Source organism: Micromesistius poutassou (assembly GCF_964030765.1).
Source record: "Micromesistius poutassou genome assembly, chromosome: 2".
Classification (NCBI taxonomy): domain Eukaryota; kingdom Metazoa; phylum Chordata; class Actinopteri; order Gadiformes; family Gadidae; genus Micromesistius; species Micromesistius poutassou.
Genome location: NC_140272.1, coordinates 23,787,322 through 23,797,321, shown reverse-complemented (window position 1 = coordinate 23,797,321; position 10,000 = coordinate 23,787,322). Strand labels below are relative to the sequence as shown.

At 47.3% G+C, this 10,000-nt stretch overlaps 1 protein-coding gene and 8 non-coding genes across 9 annotated transcripts; all 9 read left to right on the top strand.

Annotated features, from left to right (window-relative positions):
- Positions 1-545: 545 nt before the first annotated feature.
- On the top strand, positions 546-4,626 carry LOC311338731 (uncharacterized protein). The gene is made up of 9 exons (XM_084464047.1): positions 546-675; positions 900-1,481; positions 1,658-1,870; positions 2,055-2,269; positions 2,359-2,514; positions 2,679-2,845; positions 2,934-3,035; positions 3,237-3,494; positions 3,669-4,626. Exons 2-9 carry the CDS (start codon positions 968-970, stop codon positions 4,582-4,584), a joined length of 2,541 nt encoding a protein of 846 aa, XP_084320173.1. The 5' UTR covers positions 546-675; positions 900-967; the 3' UTR covers positions 4,585-4,626.
- Positions 4,627-5,597: 971 nt separating this feature from the next.
- AC3HAE_009839 (transfer RNA serine (anticodon AGA)) lies at positions 5,598-5,682 on the top strand. Its single transcript has one exon. It is a non-coding gene; the product is annotated as a tRNA-Ser (tRNA).
- A 680-nt stretch (positions 5,683-6,362) lies between these two features.
- Positions 6,363-6,434, top strand: AC3HAE_009838 (transfer RNA alanine (anticodon CGC)). The gene has a single exon. It is a non-coding gene; the product is annotated as a tRNA-Ala (tRNA).
- Positions 6,435-7,215: 781 nt separating this feature from the next.
- On the top strand, positions 7,216-7,297 carry AC3HAE_009837 (transfer RNA serine (anticodon AGA)). Its single transcript has one exon. It is a non-coding gene; the product is annotated as a tRNA-Ser (tRNA).
- Positions 7,298-7,616: 319 nt separating this feature from the next.
- On the top strand, positions 7,617-7,688 carry AC3HAE_009836 (transfer RNA alanine (anticodon UGC)). The gene has a single exon. It is a non-coding gene; the product is annotated as a tRNA-Ala (tRNA).
- A 131-nt stretch (positions 7,689-7,819) lies between these two features.
- Positions 7,820-7,901, top strand: AC3HAE_009835 (transfer RNA serine (anticodon AGA)). The gene has a single exon. It is a non-coding gene; the product is annotated as a tRNA-Ser (tRNA).
- Positions 7,902-8,588: 687 nt separating this feature from the next.
- On the top strand, positions 8,589-8,660 carry AC3HAE_009834 (transfer RNA alanine (anticodon CGC)). The gene has a single exon. It is a non-coding gene; the product is annotated as a tRNA-Ala (tRNA).
- A 789-nt stretch (positions 8,661-9,449) lies between these two features.
- On the top strand, positions 9,450-9,531 carry AC3HAE_009832 (transfer RNA serine (anticodon AGA)). The gene has a single exon. It is a non-coding gene; the product is annotated as a tRNA-Ser (tRNA).
- A 319-nt stretch (positions 9,532-9,850) lies between these two features.
- AC3HAE_009831 (transfer RNA alanine (anticodon UGC)) lies at positions 9,851-9,922 on the top strand. Its single transcript has one exon. It is a non-coding gene; the product is annotated as a tRNA-Ala (tRNA).
- The last annotated feature ends 78 nt before the right edge of the window (positions 9,923-10,000 follow it).

Sequence of the window (10,000 nt, the reverse complement as noted above, 5' to 3'; positions counted from 1 at the left end):
CAGGAGCCTGTTCCCCGCTGTCCTTACGACACAGCTGGCTCTAGACAGGAGATGTATGACATTCCTGAAGCCAAGGACCAGCGGGAACAGCTCCTCCTACATGCAGTCTGCAATAGAGGAAGCTCACAGCGAGGAGTGGGCGCGGCAGACCATCCGCTACCTGTCGGATTGTGAGCACCACATGAAGATGGCTACCTTCGTCCCCTCTGCAGCTGCCTATCCTCCTCCACCACCCTTCAGGCCCCTTCCACTCGCCCAATGGTTCGAGACGGTCCACTCCAATGACATCCTCAGCCATGTGGATGAGATGAAGGGGGTGATCACATCCACCTATGGCAGAATTCTGAAGATGGATTCAACAAAGAAGGTAAGGGTTTCAACAGTAAAAAAGTACGTAAAATATAACATGTATAATTACAGGAAATTGGTTTACTTCTTAGTGCTTGTGTTGTGTTTTACAGATCACCAAGAAGCTGGCTGGCGTGATCGGGGACAGTGCTGCTTGGATGACCAACATTGGAAATGAGTTTGGCCAGGTGTTGAATTCAGTTTTGACAACGGGTGAAGGTGCAGGATTGGAGGATCTGTGCCAAGGGATAGTCACTCGTTACCAGAACGCTGGCCAAGCTGAACCTGAGGTCATCTATGTCGACCGGGACTGTTGCAGCCAGTCAGGTGGGTGAAAATTGCTCTCTCTCTCTCTCTCGCTCGCTCACACACACACACACACAAACACACACACACACACACACACGGTTAGAACCATTTGTATTAAATGTATTTATTTAATACAAATGTCACTTGGGGGAGAAGTGGCACAGGCAATTGGGAGTTTACTTATGGTGTAACCACACACAGATGTTGTGGTCTATGTTATTATGAATGGTTGTTTTTCACAGGTGTGTCTTCTGTGGCAAAGCTGTTTCACCCGTGGAAGTCTACAGTGCGGCTGGACAGCTGGCACTTCATGAGGCGCTTTAACTGCGGCCTCACTACGGAGCACCACCCTCTCTATGGCACCTTTTGTGCCAAGATTTCCTCCTGCATTTTCGAATGGGACCAGACGGATGTGCAACGCCTGAAGGAGGCCAAGAGAGGGGAGTGGAGGAACAGCCACAGTGGACACCCCCCAACTGAGGAACAGCTCCTTGCATCCATCAGCCCAGGGGAACTGAAGAGGCACTGCAGGAGGAGAACGCGTGGAGTGGAGGAGATGCGGCGCATGATTTCCGGGCTCCTGGAATCCATGTGGGACCTGACGGACACCACAGGACTGCGTCTGGTGAACCATGACAGCATGCGCCACGTCTGGGAGAAGCAGCAGAAGCACCTGGAGTGCCTCCAAGACCCTGCAGGTGTATTGCTGTACATGAAGGTGGGGACACTCCGGAAGGGCGGCAAGGAGTTGGATGTCCTCAGGTGTGGTAGGGGGTCCTCCTCCCTGGAGAGTTTCCACCGACACCAGTGTGCATTCATTCCAGGTACATTCACATCTAGGCATACTTACTGTATTGTATGTCTTTTTAAAATGTTATTTTCTGTTATGACTGAGTATGTGTTGTTCAATTATTCAAAATAACACAATTACCACTGTCGGGTATTCATATGTCTTCACTTTACAATAATGGTTGACTGAACAGAGTATTTTGTTTCTTAGGCTGGCGGTGCAATGCTGTGCATATGCAAATGTATATGCTGGAGGGGGTATCGAGGTGGAACATGGGCCGGGCCAAGGAGGCAGTAGACGTGGAGGGGGCCTCAACCCTAAGAAGCTTTGATGTTCGCTTGATGTCCCATCTGAACAACCTCAGCCGGCGCGTCCATGGTTGTGCTCTGGTGTCAGAGTTCACTCCACCCGGGAAACCTACTAGTAAGAGAGATCTCAGAGCAACACTGATTGACCAGAGTATTACATCCCCTCCTCCTCTTTTTCTTAGGCACCCCCCTATTCAGAGGACATGCATTTCTGTTGTGCGAAGATTGTGCTATTCATGTAGGAGATGGATGTGTGTATGTATGTCCTTTCTTCATCTTTGTGTTTATACTGGTTACAGGCGAGCGCATAGCAGTGGAATATTTATTGGCCCAGACCAACAGAGGTGACCTGCTGCTGGCTCCATCGCGGGTCCCTGAAGTCCCCTCGCAGGTGATTGAGGAGGAGGATGAGCCAGATGACACCATCTGCATGCCGGACATTGTCTGCCAGTCGCCTGGTGATCCTCCAAGTGCTGTGGAGGGTGACGCTGAATCCGGACCCCTCGTCACACAGGTCAATAACACTTTCTATAACACCTTACTCAAAAACACTATATTTGACTCAAGTAAATGTGGTCACAGGTCTCTGAAATCCCCTTGCAGGTGCAGGTGCATGTCCCTGAAGTCCCCTCGCAGGTGATTGAGGAGGAGGATGAGCCAGATGACACCATCAGCATGCCTGACATTGTCTGCCAGTCGCCTGGTGATCCTCCAAGTGCTGTGGAGGATGACGCTGAACCCGGACCCCTCGTCACACAGGTCAATAACACTTTCTATAACACCTTACTCAAAAACACTATATTTGACTCAAGTAAATGTGGTTACATTTTAATAAGATAAATGAATGTAAAATCAGCATTGCTCACATTAGAAACAAGAATGTACATTTATTTGCTTGGTTTTTCTTTTTCTCACTTGCACAGACCAGCCAATGTGACTCAAGGGGCGTTGTGGGATGGGATGCGGTTGATGCCCTGTCAGCCTACCTAGTTGGCTTGAATCGCACAATCACCGCCTTGTCAGCCAAGGAGGAGGCAGACATAGTCCACCTGTACACAGCTCTCCATGCCATGGACCAGAAGCCTTCAAGGTACAAAATAGTAATTATTTTGTACACCAGAATTAAACATACATCCATGGAATGAATGAAGAATATGTATGTCTCTTTCACCGTTCAGCTACACCCAGAAGGCTAGGAAGAAAGCACGGGCATCAGGAGGACCGTGGAGAGCATCGAGGAAGCCGAGTGGCTCTGCTCCTGGACAGCAGGCGGCAGAGAGGTGCTTGACCACAATTTGCTATCATTTTGGTTCAATACAAATCATTGATTAAGAGACAGCAACATGTCACTGAAAAGTATTTATTAAGTGTCAATTACTTTATTGCAATCCTTTGCAATCCCTATTGACATTGTTACTTGGTTCTTCATGACTTTACATCCTTGTTCACAGTCCAGATCATATCATACTTCTCTCCCACAGACTATACATGACTCACGGCCAAGCAGCCCAGGACCCCGAAGACCACAGGGTCAGTGAGTGTGTCTGCCTCAGACTGGCCAAGGAGTTTGAGCAGTCACGCAACAGGCCCAAGGACAAGAAGGGGAAAACCCTGCCCATCCCTCAGTCGATTGTGACTGTCTACAGCCACATTAGACAGCTGCTGGAGGACAGCAGGGTTATCGTGGTCCAGACGACGCTGGCTCTGTTGCCGGTGAACACCACCACGGTCTCTGCATGGTATGTGTTATTTCATTTACCTTCCCCATACAGCCAAGACAGTATATAAATATTTAACCTCAAGAAAAACCTCCACCTGCATGCTTGTTAGAAATATGTAATACACTGTATGTAATAACCTTAGGGAGGGAGGATAGGCTTACACATGTAAAATAATGAATGTTTGTCTTGTAGGCTGCTTAGGAGGGACAAGAGGAAGGACAGGAACATGCTGCTGCAAGGCACTGTTCTCCCTCAACAGCTGTACCTGGCCAAGGAGCCTCTCCCTCCAATCAACACTCTCCCGGCTGCCCCTGTGCAACATGCACATGAAGAGATGACGTTTGAGGAGCCAGAAAACCGCGAGGGGGAAGCTTTCCCCCGCCAGCGCACTCTAGCGGCAAACAAGCATGTTGTCATCCCTCCGCCACCTCCACCTCCTCAGTTCCCTCCACAATTTGGGCCAGCTCCGTTCCAGCAAGCTCCTCCTTTTTCATATGCTCCCCCATTTCCCCACTTTCCATTTACCCATGCTCCTCCTTTTCCGTATGCTCCCCCCTATCCACACATGCCATTCACCCATGCCCCTCCTATTCCATATCCTCCCCCATTTCCCCACTTTCCATCTACGCCTGCTCCTCAATTGCAAGCTCCTCCAGAGTGCCTTCCAGGTGCCAAGCCAAGGCAACGTGCCTGGAGGCTGAACAAAGCAGCCCAGGAGGATGAGGACCTAATGGCAAGGGGGGAACCGCCACGTAAGAGGCTGACAAAGGAGAAATATCACTACACCTGCAAGGGGTGTGGCCAGGACAAAAGCAAGCGGACTGGACACACCCAGCAGAAGGGGCGGTGGTACTGTCCAGAGTCAGGACAGACCCTGGATGACTGGAGGGTAGCTATAGTCACCATTGTCTCGCTCTCTGTTGTTTGTCTGTCTGTCTCTGTGTTGTTCGTGTCTGTCTCCCTATCTGTTGTCATGGAAAAATCCACTGAGATCTCCTCATGTTTCCACAGCTTTCTCTCTGCAGAACCAGAGCTGATCAGATCCCGCCCGAAGCCTCGGACCCACCAGGCCAGTAAGTTGGTTTTTGGTCCACTAGTTGGGTGTTGACCTGGTGTGTGTGTGGGGTGTGAGTGAGTGAGTGAGTGAGTGAGTGAGTGAGTGAGTGAGTGAGTGAGTGAGTGAGTGAGTGAGTGAGTGAGTGAGTGAGTGTGTGTGTGTGTGTGTGGGGCCAGTGACTTCTGTTTCAGTGAAAGGGGAGGGACGGGCATGTACATAACTATGTGTATGAACCAGTGTGCGTGTGTGTGTGTGTGTGTGTGTGTTACAAGACCTTCCATGGTCAGTGTCTCCTGTATAATATATATATATATATATAGATATATATTCTGTGTTCTGGATATTCTGTGTTGTCTGCCTGTTACAATAAAGTTTAATCATTTTATTTGAGCCTTCGTGTTTTTATTTAATTTCCTCTTGAATAACAGGACAGTGAGTGTCATCCATTTAATGTGATTGTGAAAACCAAAGCCAGAATCATTTACATTTATTCACAAAACCCAACACTCTGCTGCTCAATTTGGAATTTGTTTTATTCACTTGTGCTGCACAGATGTAGTCTCTCAAATAATTGAGGTTAGGGGAAACATGATGGGGGAGTTATTTACATTTACAGTTATAGACTGTTAATGCTGTTGTAACTTTAAATGTAGCATATGACATTTTGAGTTAATTATTTGAATATTGTATTATATTCATTTCATCATATTAAATGCATTCATGTGCATAATTGCATGATCACAGTCTTATTACTTTGGTGATTTGAATGGAAAAAGAGTTCCTGTGTTAAAAAATGACTACGTTACCCAAAATGCATTGCATGTATACTTCCGATATTGCCACAGCATCGGTTCGAATCCCGCAAGATACATGAAAATGTAAGTGATGATAAACCTTGCAATAAGTGCATAACTGTGTGTAAACAATGTTGAGAAGGTAAGAGAATAGATAAAAAAATGATATAGTGTACGTTCTCCTCCTTTTTTCCTCCTTTTCTTTCTCCCTCTTTCCCCCCTCTTTCCTTTCTCTTTTTTTCTTTTTCCCCCCGCCGGGCAGTCCCTTTTGCCCCATTTTTGGCCGAGTGGTTAAGGCGATGGACTAGAAATCCATTGGGGTCTCTCCGCGCAGGTTCGAATCCTGCCGTCAACGGTTGCAGGGTAATCAGGTTTCCATACGCTAGTGCTGTTTAACACGGTAATTTGAGAAGGGTGCAGTTATGCACCAAGTGCTGACGGCCACAGAAGGCAAAAACGTTTCTTGTGTCACGATGATTGAGGCCTGCTGACAGCTGTTGGCCAGTGCTTCCATCGGCAGGTACACAATTTCCGTACCCAGTGTTATGCCGTAGTGCCAGTCAATAACCTCATTTCTCCCTTGTATCGTTAAGCAAAGCTACATGTATCGCTTGCACACACGTACAATTGAAGTAATCGGCCCATCTGTACAGCTTCCCATGTAGGAGTGCTGAGGTCCGATCACTAAGATGTGATCAAAGCAAGCAGTTGTCAAGAGTGTAAGACTATTTCAAAATGTGATCACACAACCTCAAACGTTGCAGTCTATTACTGTTCGGACAACTGATAGAGTTGAGGTCGAAAAGCACCATTGTCCTGGCCAAGCGGTTAAGCTGATGCACTAGAAATCCATTGGATCCCCCTCTCCATGTTTGAATTCTGCCGCACCAGTTCACCACCTCTGCTACTAGCAGGCAGGCCAAGTATCTGCATCTCGCACTAGGATGGCCTAGTGCAAGTCAACCTATTGATTGGCTGTATCATTAAGCAAAGCTTCGGGTATTTATGGTAGAGATGTAGGCCAAAGAACGAAAAGGGGATGTAGCTCAGTGGTAGAGCGCATGCTTCGCATGTATGAGGCCCCGGGTTCAATCCCCGGCATCTCCACAATACAGGGAGAGAAAAACGACGTTTATGTCAGTTGTAGAGGTAAACAATTATCCGATCACGTGACATTGCTGAAATTTACTGTTTAATGAATGTTTAAACAGTAATGCGTTATGCTGTTTAAAGGATCAACAGAAACATGTCATGGTAGTGCAGGCCTCTTTCGTTGTATTCTCAATCGTTTGCTGAAGCATTTCTGTTGAACTGAGAGTGGTGCTGTGGCTTGGCTGGTCATAGTGACTGTCTAGTCAACAGAAGATGCAGGGTTCTAATCACAGCAGTACGTTGTGTTATGTAAGTACCCCACTCAATTGGAATCCCTTTAGATGCCAGTTCTGATGGCTTCACACATGAGCGGGTCGCGCTACATGAGACATATTTCATTGGTGTCTCAAGTGAACAAATCAAAAGTGGTACTGCGGCTTAGCTGGTCAAAGCACCTGTCTTGTAAATAGGACACCCTGGGTTCAACTCCCAGTCTCTATGAAATGTACGATACCCTAGTGCCAGTCGATGACCTATTTGTCCCTTCTATCGTTAAGCAAAGCTTCAGGAATCGGATGTACGACTGAAGTAACACAAGGGATGTTTCTCAACGGCAGAGCGTATGCTTCTCATGTAGAAGGCCTGAGGTTCAATCCCTGCCATCTCCGAGATGTGATCCAAGCACGCTTCTGTCATGAATTGAAGACTATTTCAAAATTAGATCAAGCAACCTACCCTAAATGTTCCACACTCTTAGTGTTCGACCAAGTCAGAGACTTGAAAGTGACGTCGGTGTGTTGTCGTGGCCGAGTGGTTAAGGCGATGGACTAGAAATCCATTGGGGTCTCCCCGCGCAGGTTCGAATCCTGCCGACAACGGTTGCACCTGTGCAACTTTTTCCATTCCCGAGTTCCGTCAACGCATGGCCACATCGTACGGTGACACTGCGTGAATTGAGTGCAAATATGTCAATCTTAGCACGTAGGAGGCGACATCTTCAATCCCTGGCCTTTTCTGGATGAGGTCCAAGCATCCAATGTTTTTAACACCATGCTCTCCCGACATGAGATGTTAATCTTCAAAGGTCTGATAGATCTGAAGACCAGTAGTTGTCATGTCCAAGTGCTGAATGCCATGGACGAGAAAACCCAAAGCGTCTCCTGACGCAGGTTTAAAATGTACTATCTTGTGTTGTAAGGGGATGTAGCTCAGTGGTAGAGCGCATGCTTTGCATGTATGAGGCCCCGGGTTCAATCCCCGGCATCTCCAATCCATTATCCACGAAAGTTTTGGCGAGCGGAAATTTGATCGAAATTAGGTCATGCAATTCTTTCCGCCACGAGAATGTTGCAGACTGCTACTGTTCGAACAACAGAGAGAATTGAAACTACACCGCATGTGTTGTCGTGGCCGAGTGGTTAAGGCGATGGACTAGAAATCCATTGGGGTCTCCCCGCGCAGGTTCGAATCCTGCCGTCAACGGTTGCAGGGTAATCAGTGCATAGGTTTCCATACGCTAGTGCTGTTTAACACGGTAATTTGAGAAGGGTGCAGTTATGCACCAAGTGCTGACGGCCACAGAAGGCAAAAACGTTTCTTGTGTCACGATGATTGAGGCCTGCTGACAGCTGTTGGCCAGTGCTTCCATCGGCAGGTACACAATTTCCCTACCCAATGTTATGCCGTAGTGCCAGTCAATAACCTCATTTCTCCCTTGTATCGTTAAGCAAAGCTACATGTATCGCTTGCACACACGTACAATTGAAGTAATCGGCCCATCTGTACAGCTTCCCATGTAGGAGTGCTGAGGTCCGATCACTAAGATGTGATCAAAGCAAGCAGTTGTCAAGAGTGTAAGACTATTTCAAAATGTGATCACACAACCTTAAACGTTGCAGTCTATTACTGTTCGGACAACTGATAGAGTTGAGGTCGAAAAGCACCATTGTCCTGGCCAAGCGGTTAAGCTGATGCACTAGAAATCCATTGGATCCCCCTCTCCATGTTTGAATTCTGCCGCACCAGTTCACCACCTCTGCTACTAGCAGGCAGGCCAAGTATCTGCATCTCGCACTAGGATGGCCTAGTGCAAGTCAACCTATTGATTGGCTGTATCATTAAGCAAAGCTTCGGGTATTTATGGTAGAGATGTAGGCCAAAGAACGAAAAGGGGATGTAGCTCAGTGGTAGAGCGCATGCTTCGCATGTATGAGGCCCCGGGTTCAATCCCCGGCATCTCCACAATACAGGGAGAGAAAAACGACGTTTATGTCAGTTGTAGAGGTAAACAATTATCCGATCACGTGACATTGCTGAAATTTACTGTTTAATGAATGTTTAAACAGTAATGCGTTATGCTGTTTAAAGGATCAACAGAAACATGTCATGGTAGTGCAGGCCTCTTTCGTTGTATTCTCAATCGTTTGCTGAAGCATTTCTGTTGAACTGAGAGTGGTGCTGTGGCTTGGCTGGTCATAGTGACTGTCTAGTCAACAGAAGATGCAGGGTTCTAATCACAGCAGTACGTTGTGTTATGTAAGTACCCCACTCAATTGGAATCCCTTTAGATGCCAGTTCTGATGGCTTCACACATGAGCGGGTCGCGCTACATGAGACATATTTCATTGGTGTCTCAAGTGAACAAATCAAAAGTGGTACTGCGGCTTAGCTGGTCAAAGCACCTGTCTTGTAAATAGGACACCCTGGGTTCAACTCCCAGTCTCTATGAAATGTACGATACCCTAGTGCCAGTCGATGACCTATTTGTCCCTTCTATCGTTAAGCAAAGCTTCAGGAATCGGTTGTACAGATGTACGACTGAAGTAACACAAGGGATGTTTCTCAACGGCAGAGCGTATGCTTCTCATGTAGAAGGCCTGAGGTTCAATCCCTGCCATCTCCGAGATGTGATCCAAGCACGCTTCTGTCATGAATTGAAGACTATTTCAAAATTAGATCAAGCAACCTACACTAAATGTTCCACACTCTTAGTGTTCGAGCAACTCAGAGACTTGAAATTGACGTTGGTGTGTTGTCGTGGCCGAGTGGTTAAGGCGATGGACTAGAAATCCATTGGGGTCTCCCCGCGCAGGTTCGAATCCTGCCGACAACGGTTGCACCTGTGCAACTTTTTCCATTCCCGAGTTCCGTCAACGCATGGCCACATCGTACGGTGACACTGCGTGAATTGAGTGCAAATATGTCAATCTTAGCATGTAGGAGGCGACATCTTCAATCCCTGGCCTTATCTGGATGAGGTCCAAGCATCCAATGTTTTTAACACCATGCTCTCCCGACATGAGATGTTAATCTTCAAAGGTCTGATAGATCTGAAGACCAGTAGTTGTCATGTCCAAGTGCTGAATGCCATGGACGAGAAAACCCAAAGCGTCTCCTGACGCAGGTTTAAAATGTACTATCTTGTTTTGTAAGGGGATGTAGCTCAGTGGTAGAGCGCATGCTTTGCATGTATGAGGCCCCGGGTTCAATCCCCGGCATCTCTAATCCATTATCCACGAAAGTTTTGGCGAGCGGAAATTTGATCGAAATTAGGTCATGCAATACTTTCCGCCACGAGAATG